The sequence below is a fragment of the Stigmatopora argus genome, chromosome 6 (genome assembly GCF_051989625.1).
Source record: "Stigmatopora argus isolate UIUO_Sarg chromosome 6, RoL_Sarg_1.0, whole genome shotgun sequence".
NCBI classification, from domain to species: Eukaryota; Metazoa; Chordata; class Actinopteri; order Syngnathiformes; family Syngnathidae; genus Stigmatopora; species Stigmatopora argus.
The window spans coordinates 14,467,611-14,491,644 of NC_135392.1; the positions used below are offsets into that span (position 1 = coordinate 14,467,611).

Sequence of the window (24,034 nt, forward strand, 5' to 3'; positions counted from 1 at the left end):
CCACATTGCAGAGGGTTGCAGATGGAAAAAAAAATCACAACACAGATTGTGCATATCACCCATGTACTATTGAACTTCCATATCATAAACATTGTTTTTTCTTTAGATATTTTGAAAACGGATGTGCATCAAGAATTGGGGACCACTGATGTTGTGAAGAACTAACGAAGTAAGTACCCCATAGGATATGTTTTGTTTTCAAGTAATTTGTTTTACTGTAACATTCACATTAAAATCTAGGATTCACTGCATAAGAGAAAAACATTCCAATTATAAAATTTGACTTCATTTAGATTAGAGTATTGCTCTCTTCGCGCAAATGAATATGTTGATCACATTTGAGGAAAAAAAATACTACGTACCCCAAATCACTTGCAATTACTGAGATGAATTATTAATATAGTTTGTAACAAGTAATTGGTTGTCAAAAGCTCTTGGACCACATCACCGAAACAATGCAAGTATTGAGCATGAAAACATTACTGCTGACTTAAACAGTTTAGCAAATACCATTCCTTTCATGTGTGCCAAAAATGTAATTGAAAGGAGGCTGGCATGACAAACATTCAGTTACAAAGTGGTCTTTGGTCCTTTCATCACATTATTAGGAAGTCTATCACACCGACAGTCAGTTGATATGTCGGATTACATTTTCCTCAAACACCTTCCTCATGGTCTTTTCTATCTGCTTGAGGAACACTTGAGGGATCCGCCCACACAAGGTGTTTACTGTGTCCAAGAATTTGGCCTGGATGGGATAGAATAGTGACTGGAACATGTTGTCCTCAAAAGGAAACTGTAAAAACATTACACTGTGTTACTTTTAATTGGCAAGGCCCCTTCCTTCCATTAATATTGCAACCACACATCATTAGGTTATTATTTACAGATTCCCCGAGCATGATGGAATTGCTACTCTATGTGCTTGAGTGTCTTATCTGAGCAGAATATTTGTAGAAAGAACATTAAAATCAAACGCATCCTCTACAACAGGGGTGTCAGACTTGGGTTGGTTCGCGGGCCGCGTTAACGTCAACCCGATTTCATGTGGGCCGGACGATTGTAGATATAATGTTTAGATTTTTTTAAATAAATGGATTAAAAGATCTGGATTAAAAGCCCTGAATATTCAGTTTTTTATAGATCTAAAACAATGTTTATTTTAGCTTTTTTTTAAATATATTTTTAGATTTTACAAAATGATTTTTGAACTAAAAACACAGAAAAAAATTGAATAAAAAATTACAATTATTGATTTAAAAGGGGGAAAATCAGGAAATTCAATATACATCTATACTCTTCATTTTAATTTGATCCTAAAACAGAAATTCGGCACTCATGATTTACTTTCCCGGGCCACACAAAATGATGCGGCGGGCCAGATTTGACCCCCGGGCCACCACTTTGATACATGTGCTCTACAATATTTGAGTTGGGAAAAACGGTGTATATATTTAAATGCTCACGTCTATGCAACATGATCACCTAAATGGTTAAAATGAATATTTATATTGAATGCCTGTTTTGTACTGATTGTATTTGTGCTATTCGATAGTGTTACACACATTTGGGTGGTGTTTGAGGTCTCGTCACTAAAATATACTTACCTCGCGTATTCCATCATAAACTACTCTGAAGGCCGGTTGCTTCTCATCATGATACACTCCACGGTTGCCATGGAGAATGGACACACCTTCCTCTTCAGCTCCTTTGCAGTTACTCCCATACATACAGTGATCAGGCCTGTAGTTCCACTGGCATGGAAAGATGAACAGACACTCTGGGGAAAAACAAAAAATATGACTTTCATGGTACAAGTAACAAATAATTTTCCAATATTATGTTTCTCACCATACCTGGGTTGTAGTGAAAGATAATGTTGAGGAGGTCCTGATCTCCCCATGTGATGTGGTTCTTGTACTTCTGATAAAGTGGGTGCAAAAGGTCCTCCCAGGACAGGCCACTAGCAATCATGCTGTTCTGAAATATCAACATCAGTCAGTGACTCACAACTAGAGAGCTTCTTTTTACCACAAAGCAAACCATCAAAGAGCACATTTGCATTCCAGCTTCCGGTTGCAAATTGAAAAGCTGCTAAATTGAGTTCCGAGGGAACACATTTGTTATGCTTGCATGGTAATCACAAAGCTTCAATCACACCCACTCGCACAGCGCTAAGCCTAGCACTTGAGCACAAGAAAATGACATTAAAAATGCAAAAGTAAAACCACAGCCTGTTTAAGATGTTATAAGAAGGCAAACAAATGAGAATAATTTGGGCTGACCTTGAACAGAGTGCTGCGGATCCTTGTAAGATTCATCAGCATGACACCAGAGTTGACCCCTGAGATGCCGTAAAAGGGATGTCGTGCAAAGCGGCTGTACCAGCCTATCTTGGGGACCTCGTGTTCAGGAGCCATTGCTGCGAGCTGGGTACTGTTGAAAGACTTCAGGATTTTCCAGATATCATCCATGGGTCGAAGGAACAGCACATCAGTGTCCACATACAGCAATGAGTCTATGTCCTTGAGGATGACCTGCAGCATAATTAGACATCATGAAGATTCATGCTCACAAACCACCAACAGGTAATAAACATGTAGAGCACATGTGTCAAAGTGGCGGCCCGGGGGTCAAATCTGGCCTGCCGCATCATTTTGTGTGGCCCGGGAAAGTAAATTATGAGTGTCGACTTTCTGTTTTAGGATCAAATTAAAATGAAGAGTATAGATGTATATTACAATTCCTGATTTTCCCCTTTTAACGTTAAAGCGGCCCGTGAACCAACCCCAGTCTGACACCCTTGATGTAGTCAATCTTTATCAGCCTGGAATGAGCCAAAAGTAATGACAAAAAGCAAAAACAAAAAACAAAAACAAAACCTTATCTACATATATGATGGTTGCATTGTGGTTGGATCAAGAATGTTATTTTTACCTGATAATAATTCATTCTAAATGCCATAACATCAATTATTAGGTTCTATTAATTAAGTGGATAATGGGCATACAGTGTATTGACTTATTTGTAGCATAAGAAAAACACCCATGGAGTTGTCTGTCCTACAATATTCAATATGGAATAGCGGTATTTCAATGAACACCAGCTGAGAGGGAAAATCAATACACAGCAGTTTTCCTCCTGTTGAAATGATTGAATATTTACTATTTAAAAAACACACCCTAACCTGTAAACAAGGTACAAACTCATCAATAAGCACACACAAAGAAACATTATAGTCGTGAGCTTTGGGAAAAGGACATTTAGTTGTTATGATGAATCAAATCATGCACAAAGCATAAATGCCTTACAGGAAGAAAGAGTCTCTGAGCAGCACAGGGCTTGAAGAGCTTCTTCCATTCCTCCGCGTTCCCAACTGAGAAGGTGATTCGGTATAGGGTGTACTGGAACTTGGCTGTGATAAATCGAGGCCACTGGCTAAGCTGGAAGACATTATTAAATTAATGTATACACTACTTTTTTCTGGTGTACTAAAAGTAATTACCAATTCAACAGTAGTTCTAAAAAAACTACACAGATATACAGTACAGTAAGAATTCATGGATAAATAATAAATAAAGAATTGGTTTGGAAATGTTACCGATGCTGAAAAATGTCAAAGTTTTAAGGTTTGACCAGTTCAGAGCCATTAAAAAAATCTATTGTTTTAATGCTTACTCCAACTGATTAAGTCTAACAAATTTGAAAACCATTAAATGATACTAGAAAAATTGGGTCTGACCAGCCAGTGATTAAATGAATAGTATGTATGTTCCAGAACCTTTGTTTTTTCTGTATTCTACACACAAAATACTCTCCGGCTACTCTTTAAAGGTGACTTTGAAGCGATGCACTGCGTTGGAGCACAATAGGGTGTCTTGGTGATAGATTGCACCATAGGCCAGGGACAAAAGGTTGTGTGTCATTATTAGAGGCTCTGAAAGCATAGCTTAAAATGTTCTAATCATGATAACACCTATTACCGAGTGGCGTTGAACGTTAGTTCCCTGCAAAGTTTGTAGGCCACAAAAAAAAATAGGAGGAAAAAAAAATTACCTTCCAGTATACGGAAGTTTCCTACCTTTTCTTTAAACTGTGGGATCAAGATGTCCTCTGCAAAAATGTGAAACTTGATCTTTTTCAGGCTGAACAGAACAGCTGATTTGACAAGTGTTAGGGTTTCCTCCAGACGATGTCCACATGCCACCATGGCCAAATGCATGACTTCCTCTACACGGGTGCGCCTGACCGCAGTCCGTCCTCCTTTACTAAAAATACACAAATTAATAAGAAAGATGACACATGGGCGTGGGCATTTGTCCTTTCAACCCAATTCCCCCTAAACTCTTACGCTTCTCTGTTGCTAGGTTTAAACCCAAAACAGTTCTTATTTTGATAACTTTGTGCAAGGTCCTCTCATTCTTGCTCAGCCTTGAAGGGTAAATGTTTTTCCAAGAGAAGAGATCAGATTATTTACCTCAAAAGAGTCTAAAATGAAATATGAGAAAACGTTTCAGGGTAGTCTCCAAGCATGACCCTTCTGTGAGCCCAAGGGGTAAAAATGAACGGCAGCCTAGGATTAATTTGAAGCCGTTGAGAAATCTGTCTTCCACACTTTAAAGACTGATGCCTTGTCAAGGTTGAAGGAAACACATTTCTATTCTCTACCAAGAAGATTAAAATTTCATCTTCTGAACAATCAGAAAAATATATCGCATGTGACATTCATTTGGCTTTGACTCAAGCAGTGCAGACTCCATTGATAATCAGTGGTTTGAGTGTTCGCAACTAGTTATTCGTGTTTTGAGACTAACTGGCGAAAATTTCAGGGTGTTGTATGCCTTTTATTTTACATAAGTGATGTTGAGACTAGATGGACCATTGAATCTCTTTTCTCGCCTCAAGATTTTGATTTTCGCAACACACATGATAACAGTTTGTGTCATGGCATACTTCCCAACATCTGGAAGCTCTCAGAAAGTTAGCAGAAGAACAAAAGGAATGAATTCAATGCCTGCTGCAGAGCAAGCACAAAAGTTGGGTCCACCACAAAACGGCATAACCAACATTTTTATAAAGCTATGGGCTGAGAACACGGTGTAATTCAGTAATCAGAGTAGAGCCAGACCATGATTATTTCAACTTTAAACACACATTATTAAAGTGTGTTTCAAATCTAGCACACCAGTCATTCTTTGCACAACGCGATTGAAAACACAGGGTAGCGTTTGTTTTGGCAAAATGAAGCAGACGGGAAAATATATATAGATTTTTTTTGTGACAGTTTGTGGGTGATTGATGATTAGAGATGTGTTATATATTTGCCTGGCTGGACAACAGGAGCTTCATTCTGTAATTTTAGCAGGAGGAAGTAGAGTGATGGGTCAAGAGGAAACGATAGGACTTGGAAAAACAGGAATGTTTGTCGATTTAGCATATTGCCAGGAAACAGGCCTGCTCACATTAAAAGATGAAACGTAAATCAGAGAGGAGAGACGCACAGCTTGAAAATAGAACAGCCAACACCTAATGTATACATCAAAGTTGACCTAGATATTTCCACTTAAACATGTTGGTGCTTATTATGGAAGAAAAAAAAATCCAAGTATAAGGCTTATTATTTAAGGACCATACTTTGAGTAAATGCTTTGAGTCAGTCCTCAGCGTGTGTCCCTCAACCATATAGGCCATGTGTGTTTTCAAAACCCGCTATCCCCCCAGCACTAAAATGACACCTCCTCCACCCAATTTTCCTTATCAGTGGTGAGCACACGTGGCGTGTGGCTTCTGGGCGGACACAAAGGTCCTTTCTCAGTGAAATGCCTTGATGGCTTTTATCTCACCAGCCGAGTCGCTAACCTGCAGTCTGGCTTTAGAGGAGAATACATATTGCCTGCTGGCGATTCTCCAAGCTTTTAAATACCTATGTTTATACAGTAACATGTTCGGGATAGTGAGTAAATGGCTGCACAATTCACAACTACTCCAATAGGATGAAGTGCAGTCCCCCCTGCAGACTGCAACTACAATGATAAACATATTCATCTATTCCCTGTATTCCTTACACACACCTGGGTCACGATGAATTAATTGTCACATAATTACATTTCACATGGCCTTTAGATGGTCTTTACCCATTGCATACTTACATTCACGCCTTGAGACAATTTAGAATCTCACTGCCCAGGGAATCTAATATGCATGTTTTTGAATCATACGTGAAACCCCATGGCAAGGGGAGAACATACAAACTTTACACAAGAAGCCCAGATTTGATCACCATGCCAACACAACAGAAGTCTTACTCCGACATGTTATTGTTTATGTATAGACTACTACGACTGTACTGCTGCAATCAGCACATACTGTAGAGACAGACAAACACTTTATTCATATACGTACAAGGGAAATTCACAGTTCTTGTAGTCTCCACAATGAAAACAATGGGAGATAAAACAAGGCAATGCTGGTCTGTCGACTTACTAATAATATTAAAGATGTGGAAAATGGGGTTGGCCCGGCGGATGAGTGGTTAGCGCGGCAGCCTGACAGGTGGGGGTCCTGGGTTCAAATCCAGGTTGGTCCACTTGTGCGGAGTTTGCATGTTCTCGTCGGGCCTGCGTGGGTTTTCTCCAGGTACTCTGGTTACCTCCCACATTCCAAAGACATGCATGGTAGGCTGATTGGACACTCTAAATTGCCATTAAGTATGAGTGTGAGCATGAATGGCTGTCTCCTTGGGTGTCCCCCGACTCGTACCCATAAACAGCTGGGATAGGCTCCAGCACCCCTCTCCCCTGACCCTAGTGAGGATAAAGTGGTTCAGAAAATGAAATGACAAAAAATGTGGAAAATTGTATCTCTCTCAAACATATGCAGAATATTAATCGTCCATGCATGTATCTTCTGTTTCTTCTCTTCAAAATACAGAAATAAGTCAGATCCTGTCTTCCAAATTGACAGACTCTTAGCATTTCAGTCCCAGGGTGGATTAAAATGTATTCTTGTGTCAAGAGTTTATCCTTTAAATAATATTCTAAGGGTGAATTGGGCAAGGTTTAGAGGTCAGCTCATACATCATCGTGTCCCCTAGAAAGGCAACAGCCACACCGCATAATAATCGAGTATTGTGCTGCCTTCAAGTTGGACATTTAGTAGTTGCAATTTCGTTCTCAGATACTATGAAGCGAGCATAAACTGGTGCCTGTGTACATTGTGGATAACTACGTGTTAATAGCCCTAACCAATGGATTTGAAACTGATCGATATGTTGTGTAGCGCTTGCATGAATGCAAACGTGGAAGGAAGAACCGCTCGGAGAAACCAAATCTGCTCTCACCTCTTTGCATTGGCGTTCCCCCTTGGCTTACTCACTTTCCCGTTTTTTCGCCCTTTGGGGACATCTTTCACTTGCGTGGCTGATTTTCGGGGCAACTTTGAAGCAACATCGCGATCGATCGTGCGGGACGACGGAGAAAAAAGCCTGGTCTCCTCTGCCGAAACTTCTTTCAGCAACGGAGCGTCGGCGACATTGCCTCCCCAAAAGTAGAAAAGTAGGAAAAGTCCCAAACACACGGCGATCACAACTACTTTGCAGTGGATCCGCATGGCGAGAGCGACTTGTGACGAGGAGAAGCCGCACACGGGACTCGGCTCATGTTGTCTGCGGTTCAGGGCGAGCGGACAGAGGGGGCATTTTGTTGCGTATACCCGCTTGAAAAGTTGCTGCTGCTCATGATGATGATGATGGAGAGTGGAGAGGGCTTTTTCCACAGCGCATTAAGGGTTACACGGCGGGGGCGTGGTTTCTCAAGCATTACCGTAAACAAGAAAGTAATGTATGGAGGCAAACTTGCCACATATTGTAAGTAACTTGCCATTAGTTTACTGCTTATCCTCACAAGGGTTGCGGGGGTGCTGGAGCCAGTGCCGGGACACCCACAATCTACTGTTGTCAATACTACAGTGTATTTCCAAATTTAAAAATTGGTCAAAAATGAACTCATGTTATTAAAAATAGTTTTTGGGGATATTTTGTTCGTTCCAAGGGCCTAAAAAGTGATCACTATTAATTGCATTCACTTCATTGAAGATTTGCACTTCAATGAAGATTTATTTGCCCATTCAGTAAAGTGGCTCTCAATTCAGAGAGAAATAATGAGATTGCAATTATGGTGAGGAAAAAAAAATCTCGCTTTCGTTTTTTTTCTGCCTAATAATTGATCAAATATGCATTGTTTTCATCATTTTTAGCACAAACTTCAGTGAAGAACACTCTTCCCAATATGAGATGAATAGTAATAAAGGTTTGCAGCTATGGTTTAAATAAAAAACCCAAATACAAGATCAGAAGTTGGAAAGGAACAGCAGGTTAATACAATTAGTATTTCATTTTTAACCGATTTATAATCACCTGTCAGCCTCGTGCAGATGATGACAATAACATTTCAAAACAACTTGAATACGATTTCTTACTGATTGTTTACACGGTCCATTACGGTAAAACATGGCCGCTTCATCTGGACTGTCTGTGTGAGGTTTGTTTCTCGTGAGTTTTCAATATTTAAGATTTTATCTTAATTTCAGACCACTAACTAGTTAGAATTGTTTGCCACTACTATATGATATGAAAGGAGAACAATGTTAGTGTTTGATGGTAAAGCTAGTTTGATCTGCTCGTCATCGCACTTGCGTCAACGTGGTCTGGGTAAACAAACTCCTCTCGGATAACTATTTGACAAGCAAATAGGTAATAAAATGTTTGAAAAAAACGATGAATGTTATAAATACTCTGGTAATTTAATTGAATTCGATCGGCATCCGCAATGTGCTTGTTGTTATAATGTACTGTGGCAAAATTATTTTGACGTAATAAATACATATACAACAATAATAACCCTATAATAGATATAATACATTCTGTCATTCAACCATTAAAAGACAGCCGTAAATTTACATGTTGGCGACACTTTAGAAGACATGTGACACACCAAAATATTTCATCGAGTCAACCACACGAGGGCGCACTTTCAGCAGGTCTCAAGCCGGTTTTGAAGCATCCTTTTCTGTCCCTTTTCTGCAGGACCGTATCACAAAATTAATCACAATGATCACGCCTGCCTTTGACTTGAATCAGAATCCAGAATACCTGATCCTCTCAGCCCGTGTTCCTTACACGAGAACGTCAGAATTTGATCTCTTCATTGATGGAACAGATGTCAAATTCTATGCTAAACCCTACTTTCTTCGGTGAGTTTATCGGATGGTTGCACGTCTCCTTAAAGCTGGTTTGGATCACAGAGCTGTAATGGAATCTTGATGTTACTTTGATGTCATTACTATAATTGCATATGTTCTGTATGGGGGAAAAATGCAAAATAACCATCAGTGGCATTTTAATTCTAGGTTAACGCTTCCGGGAAGGGTAGTGGAAGATGGGAGAGAAAAGGCAACATTTGACATTGAAAAGGGTATGTTATATGCACTGGTTGAAATCCTTCTGTTTTATTGAGTCATAATAACAGTTTTTTTAAACTGGAGAATTAATATAACCAATGCTTTTTTTACCCTATGCAATATGCAATCTTTTGAAGGCTATTCTGACCAAAATTGTATCTTCCAGTTTTCTAACCCAAACTCTTTTGAGTTTTGTCAATTTGATGACAAACATGCATGTGAAAGCATTTAACCATCAACCTCAGAGTTGTTTTATTCTAGTAGAAAATGACAGACTTTTTACAAAGTTCTCAAAACCAAAGAAGGCATGTGTTTATGTTTGAAGTCATGACATATCAAACAATGTAAACATGTTACAAACAATATTGTGACAATGATGTCAGTGTGGGCAAATGGATTTCAATGCTTGAGGGAAATCTCAGTCTTTACCATTCATGTTTATTTGATGTGTTTTTGACATTTTAAGAAATAAGAGTGACAGTTAAATACATTTGCTGAAGGGTTTGTACCGATGCATCTCCTTTTTTTTCTATCTCTCGTTCTGTGGTACCTTTTGGCAAAGGGTAGCTTGAACATGCAATGCATGCTATAAGACAATGAGTCATGTTTCCGGTCACAGTCAGTAACTGTTCCCTCAGGTCTCTTTATTGTGCACTTCAGTCAATCAAACTAGCCAAATTAACAAGATGATCATGCTTTTTCATCCCATTAAAAGGGCCAATGAAATCATTTGTAGTTGACCTTTATGAATTGCAGACTGTTAGCTGTAGTATTTTATCACAGTGACAGGTGGTCTTGTGGGTATTTAATAGGTTAATGTGGAAATTAAGCATGTTAATTATTGTTCACTCTTGATTTCCATGTCCATACAATGTTGCGTGGAACTTTGATCTGCCTTTAACTTTTTACAATTAATTGTAATGGAGTTAACTAAATGTAGACAGCCGGGTCATTGTCGCCCACACCACATTGAGCCTCTATCAGCATAGCCCAAGTTGACATGCTGGATCTTAATAATCCTGTGACATCTGCTATTAAATCAGCTCTATATAACCACTATCCTTCGGCAGATTTACAATTAGTTTAACCCTGTAGAATTCGGAAAACACTCTCTCTCTATCTAGCATACCGATATATTTTGTACTGTCGAGCCGATGAAATAATAAAGCACTGATAAATGAATACACATCCTCCATAGGTATCTTCACTGTCCATATCCCCAAAGAAGTAGCTGGAGAACACTTTGAAGGTCTCCAGTTGCTGACAAACCTCCTCGCTCCCAAAGGATCCCGCTCGGCAAAGCCTCTGTTAGAGGACATTACCCCAGGTAAGTCAGAGCAATTCATCAATGGTCGCCGGCACTCATTTACGCACAGTGATGACTAAAACTAGATAACCATGACCTATCAATCAATGTTTTAAAGATTGCAGTGAAAGTGCAGGCAATGATGAAGAAGAGGAGGACTTTAACTGGCAGGTTGAGCAGGAAGTCTACATTGAGAGGTCTGAGGAGGAGTTAAGTGGTCTGCAAAAATACGGCTTTGGCAATAAGAGGTCTGGAGTTTTTGTCAGATTACAGGTAAAACTGACTGAATAACAGCCTTTGCTCAAATATTTTAGAGCTATCTGATTCTGGATTTTCTTTATGACAGGAAGAACTCAGTGATGTGATAGATGTCAAAAACCCAGATAATACAACAATAGCTGAGAGGAGACAAGCGCGGATGGATGTAGAGGCGTTGGCCTTCTCCCCCGATCATTACTTGTGAGTTTAACTGATGCCAAATTCCACACTTGTTCGCTACACAGCAAGTCTTGGCTTTTTGCTAAGTATTTGGTGTTCCATGCAGAGCTGATTTGTTCGAAGACGATGAGATAAGGAGACTACTGAAATTCAGATCGTGGTGGACAAAACTTTTCCCTTCACCTGCAAATGAAGAAGAGGCTGGTATGTTTTACCTGAAATATTTTCTATTACATTTTATCGAAATGATGTTGCAACTACAGTGTTGGGATTGGTCTTCAATTATTTTTGTTCAAGTTGATAAACCTAAGAATAGCCTTATTTAAAAAGACTGATTTATTTTGCCTAATGTATTTTTTTTGTCATTAGCTTTCATGATTGAAATGTTTTAAGTTTTATTATTTGACTATTTGGGGGGGTGCCTGAAGTAATCAGGAAACGGTTAAATTCGAGCCCTGCTCTGACATTTAGCTTTTTATTGTTGGTACAACACTCAAATGAATATCACTGGTGGGGGTTGCCTTCAACAGAGTGCTAACATTGTTGTCAGACAATATGTCAATACCCAAAGGATAAATCAGTCTACTTGCAGTCCCCCTCCAGAGGAGGGTCAAAGCTCAGTCTTGTCGGCTATAAAGCTACACGGTCTAAAATGCCCTAGGGCACTTCAGTATCAACAACACTTGCCTTTTATGAGAGATTGAATTTGGAACTCACTCTATCATTGGTGCACTGTAATGCTTTCTGGCATAGTTAAAGAAATGCTTTTCTGACGTTTGGATGTGACAACCCCAAAAGGGATTATGGTTTTTCAGTATCCTGCTTTCTTCCAAGTATTTTTTTTTAATAATCACTTCCCATCCATCTCACAATCAGTGGCTAATTACGATGTGAACTCTTGGATAGCTCTAGACTTCATTTCTTTTCTCAGGTCTTTTTTTACACAGACATGATAGCTTGGAAATACTTTTGCAAGAGCCTTTTTAATCTTGCCATCCAGATCGTGATAATTCCTGAATGGTTTTAAGAGGCGCCACTGCATGCTTGAGAGAGGATTTAGATTAGGCAGATAAATTTATCACTGGAGGCAACTCTTTTTGAGCTGTGTCCAAAGGGCCTTCTCCACTAGCGCGAACACAGGTGGGCAGCAAAACAAAAATTATGAAATTAACCTACAACTGCATTCAGGTGTCATATTCTCCTTTGGTTGCTCAGTTAGTACAGGTTTTTATGTTTATTTATTTATTTATTGTTACTGCAAACACTGTCAGGCAAACCTTGCTTTGTTTATTTGGCTATATTGAAAGTTTAAATAGCAAGACTCCAGAATAACATCAGTCAGTGATATTCACAGTTTGAAAGCCTAACCTCATGATATTCTAGTGTTATTCATATGTTTTACAACAACACTGGTGCCTTTGTAGTTATTTTTAGAAACCTATCAGCCCTCTTTCAGTGATGCTATGACTGATAGATATGTCACTTGACAGATGGATGCGGACATAAGTGCTAATGAAGTAGAAAGTAGGTCCTTTGTGTGCTCCAGTGTCAGGGCCATCACACTGACAGACCCCAGCTGTCAGCTGGAGGCCCATATTCATACATCGCTGCAAGTTAAAAGGGCCTGACAGGTTGGCCTGTTCCTCCAACTGAAGCTTGTTATGGCTAGATATAGATGCTACTTTTAAGTCTGACTTTTTAATCAAATTGATAGTGACCAGTGTACAGTCTGATTTTAAAGGTCAAATATACACAGTTTTAGACTCGACTTGATCACAGTGTTCGCATTTACATTAGCTGTATTAGACCTCCCAATGTCATATTTTGACTCTTATTTATTAAATCAGAGCAATGTTTAAGAACCCTCAGCAGTACATTTGACAAAGCATATTTACTAGATGCTGTTAGCCCATCTGGACCTGTGGTGAGCACGGAAAAGACAGACTGCCTCTCCAACTGGAGGAATTAGTTGGAAATTAATTTCCAATCAGTTGAAGGCCTTGTGCGGTGTGAGTCATTTGTCATTGGAATTCATGCGTTCCATATTGCAAAAATAACCATGCATGAAGGATTTTTGAAGCGTATAACTATCCATAATGCTGCTCTTCCTCAAATTTTCACACTAGAAATTACCCTGAAATTATATTATGCTATTATCTTATATTGTGGGAGCAAAGCTCATTTGAGTCATCTAAATAATTAATACCAGCTCTCTTATATATCATGCAGTTATATTGTTCAACGATGAGGAGAAAGAGCAGCTGAGAAAATTCAACAACCAATCATATCTGCTCGACAAGACTTCACGTTACCAAGTGTGTCTCAGCCTGGTGGACATTTTACTGGCTTACTGCTATGAAGTGCGCTCTACAGAAGGAGAGCACAATGTAAGTGACTTTTAGTGTGAAGAGGCAACTCTTTTCTGAAAAGCACTTAGGCTGTTTTTCCCCCCTCAATCCATAAAGCTGCTTTTTCGTTTCATGTTCTTTAGACCGCACATGATTATTCATTCAAGCTGTTTTTGTCACTCTTTTAAGGTGACATACATTTAAAAAAATAAAATACATATAATGCAAATTCTGTCAAAATTAAATAAGTCTAATGCGGTGGTCTTCGTCGATTCCTTGTGAATTAATTCACACTCCAAATACGTGTTGTATTTTGTAAGTGTAACATGTCAAAATATGGTAATTGAATAGATTACGCATATTTTTTTAGGTTTTTTGTGTGTTTTTTGTTCATTACCATTGGTGTCGTTCATTTACACAGGTGGAATCACCGTGGACAATCCGGAAACTGAGTGGAACATTGTGTTGGCTGGAGGTGCGTTTTATTTCAAAATAATAATAAATCCAGTTGCAATAGCATTTGTATGATTGCCTAGAAAGGTCAAAATATTATTTCTACTAAATCTCAAATTATTCTCCTTAAACAGTTTGATTATCTATTTTTTTCATCTATTTTTTCATGAAGTCAAATGGCTATATTTTCCATTCAGTGACCACTGTGAGGGTTAGTAGTTTCCCCTTTGTAGTGACACCAGAGAAAACAGCCCTCAACTGGCTCCTCATCAGTCACCAAATTTTTCAGTGCCAAACTCCACTTCCTCTCTCTATTCTCTTCCTGAGCTTGTGTTGCTTCCTCTCCAACACCAGACTATGTTCTTCCCATTCTTCTCAATTCAGTCTTTTTTTTCATTCCTTTCTTCCTCTGGGAGTTATTAAAGGATTATCTTATCTTTACACTTATCTCCAAGCACACTGCCAAACCCCCCATTTGCTGCATTTGTCCTCAGTAGACTCATAGTGTAACTGAGTTCCATGCCTGCAGCAGCAGACTTTATTTACACTCCTGCTAAACAAGCCAGACAGAGAGAATGATCCCTGATGACACTCATGTCTAAGCTCACAGTGCCCCCTTATTAGGCCTCGATGAAGGAGAATAATACAAGAGATAAACTCTCCAGGCGTTGCTACGATTACTAGAGGAATCTGAATGTGGATGCAATGTTTAAAGACAAGCAGCAATTAAGAGGCCAGTGTGGAAGTAGTGGGAGTATTTTGGCAGCTTAATAAATGGGCGAGGATTGTTAAAAGTAATTAGTACGCCACTGACTGTGATGAACACCAGTGGGGTAGTGTTAAGAGTAAGAAAAGCCCTGCAGCCAAAGTGTCTGGCGCAACCAGCGTTTACTTGCCATTTGCATCTTGATGTGATTTAGTGCTAGATGTTTTGTGAGTGTCTTGTCCTCTGTTCCCCAGACATACAGCTCTTTGCAGGAGGTCCTGGTGTCGTTTGGAAGAAGGATTCTCTGCTATCCACTTTACCGACACTTTGACATGGTGTCTGCTGCTGTTTTTGATACAGTTGGAGTCCTACAGGCAGGTGAGTCCTTCAGACCAACACTGCCTCAAGACTAGTGTTTAACGTTGTTGTGAAGTTTGGTTACATTTTAATTGGTATGGATTGATTTCCATTTAATAATCTTGTATTTGTTGGTCCAATGGCAATATAGCTAAGGATTAATTGTAGTTATCTGTAGGTCACTTAAGACCGCAAAGTATTCAAAACTTTTTAGTTATTCTGTTTTAATTAGACAATTTCATTTTTTCTCTTTGGAGTCAGAGTTGGACAATTGTGTTAGTCAATAATTCATATTTTGAATACTATTAAAATCTACAGCCCACATGACCAAATGAAACATTACCATAGTAACTAGGGATATCAGTTCTATGATGATTTTAAATGTTGTAAATTACATCAAATTAATGTCCTTTTTACGCCCCAGGTGAACATTACTATGCTTCATTAGGTGGTAATGAAAGTTGATCAAGAGAGCAAGCGAAGCAGCTGCTTTGCGCCTCACCTTGCTCTGATGCAGGTTGTTCACACGTAATCTGGAAATTGCACCACTGTTTGAGATCTTTGCTAATCCAAGTGCAACGTATATTTAGCGGTGTTCGAACTTGAAAAGTAAGAGAAAACGTAGCAATTGGTTGCCAGAAATGTTGAAAAACTATTTTTGGTTGTATGGACAGACCACCGGAGCAGGGAAGAATCGTTTCAAGGATGTGTGTGTATCGGCTATAGCAGGGGTCGGGAACCTTTTTGACAAAGAGAGCCATAAACAATTCATATTTTCAAACATTATTCCATACTCAGAATTTAAAAGAAAAAATACATGAAAATGTGTGCATTTATTAATCATTTCACCACTTTGAAAGTAAAAAAAAGTCTCTGAATTCTTTTAAGAATATTTTCTCACGGTTGCTTATCAATGAGTACCAATGAGAGTATGCATGCAAAAGAGTATCATGAAGAAAAATTATGATTAAAGAGGCGCTAGAGATAGTGTCGGCACCACAGTGTGACGCTCTCATTGGTGCGTTTGGGGCTTAGGTCGTCTTTCACCAGCGGTTCCCATATTTTACCACACAGGTTAGCAGAGAGCCATATACAACCATCAAAAGAGCCACATATGGCTCCCGAGCCATAGGTTCCCTACCCCTGGGCTATAGCGTTCAAAAAAAAATCACACTGCCCCCTACTTTACGGTATGAGTACTACATTTAAATGCAGAATTGCAGCAACTTTTGAATGGAGAAGGTTGTCGTGTGAACGAAAACCTTTAATGGGTCGTTTCTTGTTGTTTAGGTTTGTGTGTCACCGTGTAAATGAGCCATTGGTTTAATGAAACATTTGCAAAATGTAATACAAGGGCTGTGTTTTTTCCTTACTTCATTTTCTCCAACACACACCTTTTAAGAGAATCCGATTTTTGACCAAAAACCTTTTCAAGCAGTATGGATTAAATTACTCCCTTGTCTTCATGGGGTTTTACACTGATGTTTTATTCTTGTCTTTGATGTATACAACACAGGCTACAGAGCCTGTAGTTGTGACTCGTTTCTGTCAGCAGCTAGTGCGTTGTAAAGAATAAGAATGTTTTCATTTGCATGCTGTCTAGGGAGAGCCTGCGTCCTCAAATGCCTGCTTGATATTCACAAAGTTTTCAGACTGAACGACCCAGCCTACATACTCAATGATCTTTACATTACAGACTACTGTATCTGGATTCAAAAGATCAAGTAAGTTCCGACACGCCATCAAAACATAAATATGCATTTGCTGTATGTCTATGCCCTGCAGAAGGATATGCTTGGGGGGTAAAACAAACTACTACATACACAGCCAACACTTGAACCAGGATAACCTCCCATTCATTCTATCCCATGTTTGAAATTTGGAAAATTATTTTCATACCTCTTTGAATTCTTGGTTGTCTTGTGCTGAAAGTACCAAGTGGATTTTTCCCAAGAAAGGTAGCCTAGAGCAGATTAAATGGGCAATTTAGGAGAAAATAGAAAAATTCTTCATCTTCTCAAATGATATGGATGTATGTATACCTGTCTCTATCACCTTCTGCATATTTCATATTGGTATACACATTTATTTTGCAAAACCTTGAGTATATTACTACTACATAATAAGTTCTGTTTTACTGTAGGCCCAGGGTTACTAATGTGGTGTTTTTCCCTGGAAAAAGCCCAGTTGAAAAATGTGTGCCTGATGTTGTAGGCTTAGTGCCCAGACACACACCTCCCTCCCATTCCTTACATTTTCATTTCAGAGTATTCTTCGAAAAACGTTAAATTCTATTATCTAATGTTGGAGGATGTGTTGACGCCTTAGTTTATCAGTGGTGGCATATCATCCTTTGCAAGATGGAAGAGCAAAGAAAAAGCACCAGCCAAACTCATTTTTCTCTGGCTGCCCACTGAAAAAAGTGATCTGTCTCTTCGCTCTTGGGCACCAGGGAAACTTTTCACTTTCCTGCTTCTCATCACTGTTCTCTGCTTTGCCTGATTATTAAAAAAAATGCACTTTTGCCAATTTAACCACATGCTGAATGTTAATACAGACATCACTGATCATCAAATAGTTAAATGCACTGTATAGGCATTTGTTTAGTCAGTGCATTTTGGGAAGGGAACCCTACATCTCAGTGCTGTGAGGCGTTGGCGATTGACCTCGTAGCAATACGCCGCATGTCCGTTTTGTTGTAATCACTACCAATTTATTCCAAGTTCAAAATAATCATAGAAAAAAGTCAACAGAGGAGACCCTAACCCTCAAGGTCAATTCCTAACAACATGCTCTAAGCATCCGAGTAGTGACAACAATGAAGTGGTTCGTTCAGTCCTTTAAAGGGGGGGGCGAGAGACGCTCTGATTGGCTGCTGGGGCCTCGTCCTGGGTTACCATCAGTCTTGGATTGGGCAAAAGACTTTATGCGTCAGTGCAATGGTGATTATCTTTTGTCAGCGTAGGGCGAAAGTGGGCACGGCATTAAAGTTATCAGTTATCTGGTGTCCGCAGTGACCAGGCGAGGACGAAAGTTGTTGTCCCCCATTTATCTGGTGTCCGCGTCAATCTGGCAAGGGCGGGACTTTGCTGTTCCTCAGTGCGGTCACTGTCAGTATACTGGTTGATGGTCGCCGTAGATGCCTTATCTCAGGGAACCACAGAATATTTCATGTTGTAGTAGCCTTATCATCAGCATACTAATCAAGGATTTCTCATCCTCTAAACTGACTTGCATACACTGCTCTTTTTGTCTGGCACATACGCACTCATATCTCATGTCTGAACATTTTTTTATAGCAATCTACAAGTTTACCTTTTTAGTTTTCACTTTCAGTGACCGCAACATACATACATATTTTTTGACCTAAGCCCTCTGCCATCACAATTTTCTCTTTTCTACGCATCGCAAAATGCAAAGCATCACATTTAAGCATTGGCCTTTGCAAGATGGGAAGTTTGCAACACTTGTAGGCACTTAAGCCCACCCGTCACTATCATATGCGGTTTGTCACCGCAGGCTTTTTGTGTAACTTGATCAATTTGATGACATATCACTCGAGCATTGTTTTCTTCTCCGCGTGTTATTCCCCTATGCAGCATTTGTCAGGTCTGCGCTAAGTAAGTCATCTTTTGGAGCCACACGGAAAGATGTAATCTTATACTCCAGGTGCCGTTCTTGTATCTTCTCAAACCTCACAGATGAGTCAAGACATGATCACTCTCAAATGATGAGACACGGCGATAAATGGTTGTTTGTAGGCCGAGGGGGCTTGATTTATTTAATCTCCTTTTCGTCCCACATGCATTTCTTCTCATAAAGTCCTGTGACTGCAAAGACATCAGTCTCAGATTTACAACCTCGTAAAGACTTCACTATGATTTAAGCCAAAGGGCAGGCACTCCCTTTTACTCTCACTCACTCACGCTTGCACAGTCAAAACAAAGCTTCAACCCTGTGCATTGACTCAAGAGTCCTCCCTTAAACAAATTACTGTTCATATCTAAATCTTGTCAAAATCTTGTTTCTCAATGTTAAAGAAATCGTTCAACAAAGATAGGAATGCAGCAGGCTTCACTTTTTCTCAAATGCATATATATTTGCTCACTGTACCTTTTGCCTTCCCTCTAATAATATTGGACTCATTCCGAGACAAAAAAAAAAGGCAGAACGCAATTCGAATCTGTTTGATGACTTCGATGAGTTTAAATGAATGCTTCGTAATTCCTATTAGAAATGCTGAAATGTGTCCTATTTTTCTTTTCTTTTTTTCTGCGATGTAAAATGTGTGAACAGAACAATTATGGTCTTTCACCTCTTAATTCTCTGGGTAATAGATAAAAGGTGTCATACAGAATTTCCCACAAGTGGGGGGTTCTGTGAAGTCAAGCATAGAATCAATTGTCTGCCAAACATACTGGTTAAGTACCAGACAGACAGTATACAGTTTTTGTTTTGTTTTTCTGTTTATCATGATTGAGCCACAGGGAAGGAGATGAGTTTTAGGAGTGACCAGAGGGTCTTTTGTCAGCGTTATAAATGAATAACTCAGCTTCTTTATCTCGTGTTTGGCTCAGCCTTGGAGGAGATCCAAAAAGCCCAGCGGGTTAAAACAAAGACATGAAATCTCTCAGCGAATAACGACAAGTTCCACAGATTTATCCCCTCCATGGTGCCACTCCAGCATCTTGTTTTGAGCAGTATATCTTTAGAAAGATCTACACAATTATCCACTCCAATCCATGTTGTGATAGTGTTTGGATGATGGTAGTTACTAGAATATCTTTCAGATTAACTTCCAAGTTTGATAAGAGTAAAATTCACATTAACCATTCTAAATCGCAAGAAACCCGTTCTTGGCTGTTTTCACTCTACTCAAATCCCTTGTAATGCATTACATAATTATCATTTCATCAAGTGTTTTGAGGAACAGGTCAAGGCATATGTTAATAATATTGATATTCTTTTAAAATGATTGGAATACTGAAGTACACAGCTGGTTTTCATTTCTCCTCAGAAAAAAAAACAGGTGTACCCTAATCATCTCAATTCGTGAAAGAGCAAACAAGCTAATTTGAACCATATTCCTTAGCATAATAGCCGCAATTACCAAGGCATATTAACAGGTGACTCTTGCCGGTAGTCAATTATTGGCAAAGTTGTAAATTGCGGTGTATCTGTGCATTTACTCCATCACAGTGCACAAAGAGAAAGTCACGTGAAAGTCTTTCCCTTTTCCGCTCAAATGGGAAATTTTACACTCAGATATGTCGTAAGATGACATCTGTACTATAAATGTTTATTATCCATAGTCTTATAAGATGTAAAGCAGGTTTTGGAGCTCATGTTCATCATATCTTGAACTCTAATTGTCTTGGGCTTTAGTGTAGTAGTGATGGCTCATGTTTCTCAACGTTTCCTTTATTTCCCAGGAATTAAAATATATATTTAAATCTTCTCCTGTGAAACAGACGTAGGCACACTTTATCTGATAGTTTTTGAAGAGCAGAGGCAGACATGCGGAATACAGTACCTACTCTTTCAATTGACACGCAGACGATGAAAGCAACGTGAGAATGTATTTGAACTCGAATACACACACGCTGAACTAACTTTCTCTCCGACCCCTTCTTTTCCCATTCAAACACTTTGGCAGATGGAGGGGTCTTTGTCTTAGCAATAGCTTTCCAACCTAGAAAAAGCCAGCCTTTATCAGTTTAATGAAGACTAACCACAACAGCAGTGTAGTAATGACTGGTTTGTGTATAACGCTATCCCTCCCCCTCCTGGCCAGAGCCTTTGTATTCAGCACAGGCCAAGCTTCTCCCACCACAGAGCAAGAGAGGGGAGGGAAAACAAGCTTGCCTCTCCAATGCTAACTCAATAATGACTTCCCACGGGGGAAGAGAATACAAGGCAGTCTTTGAAGTGGCAAATCTACAGGAGCCTCAAGTCACATTGTTGAATATGCCAAACAATCCCCATTCAGACTTTATATGCAAATATCAGTGAAGTCTACCACCATCAAGTGTGCCTATTCTTCAGACTTTTGTCCTTTAGTAAAAAGTTGTGTTAGAGTTGGAACTCAGCTTGTCGAGTCTTTATTGTGTAGTTATGTTCTAACCTAAGCGGATCATTTTTCCTTTTTTTCCCCCCAAGTAAGGTGACTTAAGTTATGGTCATGTTTATTGGCTTAACTATTAAGCTCACTTACTGCCTTTGCTCTGCGGGTCAACCAATAGAGGTTGACATCGCTACATTGTCTTTGCATTGTTGCCTCTGAGAGATGTAAATGAATGCAAAGCCTAAGTTGCCAAAGCACTTTACATGTCAGAGGCAAAAAAGACCTATTGAGACTGCGCATTGAAGAGGAACAGTTGTAGTGCAGAGCAGTTGGTCAATTAGACTAGAGTGGGCAGCAAAAGCTGAGTGTGAAAATGTGAATGACAGTTAAAGAGTTACTCCAAACACATGAACACAAACACAGCAGCTGAACTCAAATCAGTTTCTTTATTTTGAGTGGACACAGTCTGAATGAATCTTAGTGACCCGGTGAGGTCAGCCCCTAATCACTGTGGCAAAGGGAGCAAGCAGCACACATAGCCTAAGTGTTGTGTTGAGGTTTGTTTTGTGGCACTGAACGAGCATGCCAGGCATTCCCCACATGAATGGAGGACCGGCAATAGCATCATTATGCACAATAGGAGCTTGCTCGGGCATACACAAGCGTCTAAGCAAATGAGCATCCTGAATTGAGTAATGAGCTATCTCTATCTAATTTCGTAGGTCCAAGAAGTTGTCAGCGTTGGCCGCTGCACTACAAAATGTTTCCATTCAGAAAAAAGATTTGGATTTGGAGCTTGAGGAGCTAGAAAAGGCAGCCACGTTGGTTGCCGAGGAGGGAAGCAGAGCTTCCGAGAGTGCTTCCGAGAGTGCTTCGGAGAGCAGCGATCTTTCCAGTGACGACAGCACTTCGGAAGATGATGATGATGAGGAGGAGGAGGGGGAGGAGGAGAAGGACTGTGAAGCCGAAGAGCAAGCTCGCGTTGAATCCGGTAGAGGAGGTGGAGAGGAGCCATCTGAGGACAGCCCTCCCAAGCCTCAACACACCTCCGCCGTCTATGCTCCCGTCCCACAGGAGCCAGCAGTCACGCTGCTGTCAGCAGAGAGCAACATCGACACTCTCCCCCGAGCTCTAGAAGGCGCCAGACCACTCATCCAGGTCCTTGGGGAGCTAAATATCTCAAAAGAATTGCCTGGATGTTCTGATGGAGATGAAACGCTATCAGAGGGGAACACCCCACGATCAGGAGGAAGCAGCAGTACGACTTTATTAGAGTTGAGCCCTTGTGGACACCCTCTGCTCATCATTCAAAAACAGGACTTGAGCTCATGATGTGCTAATTGAAGACTCATTTCAAATATATCTTCCATGTAAGTCTCCTTATTAAATAGGAATGATTTTCATTTCTTTTTATTACTCTACTGACTCAACATTACCACCTCTTAATTAGCTAGAACTTGCTTTTGTGTTTACATTAAATTGCATGCTTTTTTTACATCACCATTCGAAACAATGCTTTTCCTCACATGTATTATGTTGCGACTGCTGCTTGTTCCTTTCTACATGCATGATTTTTAATAAAAGGTTAATTAAATTAATGGTTGTGTCTCAGAAATCTTTTGAACATTTTCCTATTACAATGTGATGAGAATAAATTATCCACTTGAAAAAAGGTGGTCCAGGAGAGGGAATTTTGCTTCGGTTCGGTTTCTGGAAAAAAAGAGAAGAAGCTGTACTCCTTCGTCAAGGAAAAATTGTACATACTCCACAGAGACATCAGTGGAACATAGTAATCAAGTTTGGTTTAAAAAACATCAATCTCCATTGACTGTTTATGTAAAATAATGAATAACCTGGTGAGTTTAAAGGTCATTTTTATTTGTTGAGTGATTATAGTTCTAATTTTAAAAATTGCATGAAAATCAAACGCAGAATTAGTGAATAATTCTACTGTAAGAAAAGCTGTTTCCACTTACAAAAGATTGACCGGAGCGGAGAAGTGTGTCGGCACTCAGCTTGCACGAGTGATTGATTCATCCGGCATGAATGGAGGAACTCTGTCGACACAGCTCAATATCGTCGCCTTCGTACCAGCGAGAGAAAACAAACATGGAAGCACATGTCAGCTAGATAGATGGGGGCTGCTGAATGGGAGCTGTTTGCCTGAGAGATAAGAGCACCCCAGGGCCCGAGGTAGCTGTAAGATAGAGCTGTGGAGACATACTGAAACTGGTCGTGATACAGCACCTGCGGGCATGTTACATTCATTTGTGCATTGCATTACTGCCTAAAAATACAAGAAATAATTAAAAGCTCTGATTTTAATCTAAATAGGAGCTGTTTTGAGGCGTCTTGTCGTTCAGAGCCTCCTGAGTTGTTACATCCCCAGGCAACTCGTCCCTCAGGACCAGGTATTATTGAGTTATGCAGTGAAAATCAGCACATTCTAAGATCCTTCATTCTGGGGGAATCGGTTGGGGAGAGGGTCTCTGTAGAGAATAGTTCCTTCTCCCTGAGAGTGGTTCAAATTGATTAAGTGACACTGGGCCACGTTGCCATTTTTCATCCTTCAAGCACCGTCTTCAGAAGCCTAGGAACACAATCTGCAACCAGGTGACCCATTTTGTCGGTTTGTATTTAGATTAATTCATAACTGTTGGATATTTAGCTCAGCAGAATTTACAAAATCAATTATTTGTTTATATATATATATATGCTTAGAATTTACAAAATCAATTATATATGTGTATATATATATTATATATATATATATATATATATATATATATATATATATATATATATATATACTATAAATGTCTGCTTTTGTGTGCGTGTGTTTTCTTGAAACCATGGAATAAGCGTCACTGCCCTCATCTTTGTAAGAGTGAGTGTTAGTATTTAAG

General features: G+C 39.6%; 2 protein-coding genes across 4 annotated transcripts; one reads left to right on the forward strand and one right to left on the reverse strand.

Moving 5' to 3' along the window:
* Nucleotides 1-427: 427 nt before the first annotated feature.
* On the reverse strand, nt 428-7,742 carry gxylt2 (glucoside xylosyltransferase 2). Its single transcript, XM_077603312.1, has 7 exons — nt 7,340-7,742; nt 4,082-4,268; nt 3,312-3,443; nt 2,286-2,537; nt 1,857-1,980; nt 1,608-1,780; nt 428-796 (listed from the first exon to the last, which is right to left on the reverse strand). The coding sequence occupies exons 1-7, from the start codon at nt 7,606-7,608 to the stop codon at nt 629-631; spliced, it is 1,305 nt and encodes a 434-aa protein (XP_077459438.1). The 5' UTR covers nt 7,609-7,742; the 3' UTR covers nt 428-628.
* A 672-nt stretch (nt 7,743-8,414) lies between these two features.
* On the forward strand, nt 8,415-22,726 carry shq1 (SHQ1, H/ACA ribonucleoprotein assembly factor). 3 transcript variants are annotated; one of them, XM_077603685.1, is made up of 12 exons: nt 8,415-8,548; nt 9,083-9,249; nt 9,406-9,470; nt 10,655-10,783; nt 10,881-11,035; nt 11,109-11,221; nt 11,307-11,404; nt 13,430-13,587; nt 13,970-14,023; nt 14,962-15,085; nt 16,668-16,788; nt 21,851-22,726. In XM_077603685.1, the coding sequence occupies exons 2-12, from the start codon at nt 9,107-9,109 to the stop codon at nt 22,458-22,460; spliced, it is 1,770 nt and encodes a 589-aa protein (XP_077459811.1). In that variant the 5' UTR covers nt 8,415-8,548; nt 9,083-9,106; the 3' UTR covers nt 22,461-22,726. The 3 variants fall into 3 exon arrangements, with proteins under 3 accessions (XP_077459811.1, XP_077459813.1, XP_077459814.1); XM_077603687.1 differs by having other exon boundaries at nt 8,473-8,537; XM_077603688.1 differs by lacking the exon at nt 8,415-8,548 and adding an exon at nt 8,585-8,749.
* The last annotated feature ends 1,308 nt before the right edge of the window (nt 22,727-24,034 follow it).

Excerpts from the sequence above, each read along its gene's own strand:
- gxylt2 (XM_077603312.1), bottom strand. The coding sequence starts at position 7,608 with ATGCGGATCCACTGCAAAGTAGTTGTGATCGCCGTGTGTTTGGGACTT. Across the intron at positions 3,444-4,081 it reads TCCCACAGTTTAAAGAAAAG|CTTAGCCAGTGGCCTCGATT; the intron begins GTAGGAAACTTC and ends AATGTCTTCCAG. Across the intron at positions 1,781-1,856 it reads TATCTTTCACTACAACCCAG|AGTGTCTGTTCATCTTTCCA; the intron begins GTATGGTGAGAA and ends GTTTTTCCCCAG.
- shq1 (XM_077603685.1), top strand. The coding sequence starts at position 9,107 with ATGATCACGCCTGCCTTTGACTTGAATCAGAATCCAGAATACCTGATC. Across the intron at positions 9,471-10,654 it reads AACATTTGACATTGAAAAGG|GTATCTTCACTGTCCATATC; the intron begins GTATGTTATATG and ends CATCCTCCATAG. Across the intron at positions 15,086-16,667 it reads AGTTGGAGTCCTACAGGCAG|GGAGAGCCTGCGTCCTCAAA; the intron begins GTGAGTCCTTCA and ends CATGCTGTCTAG.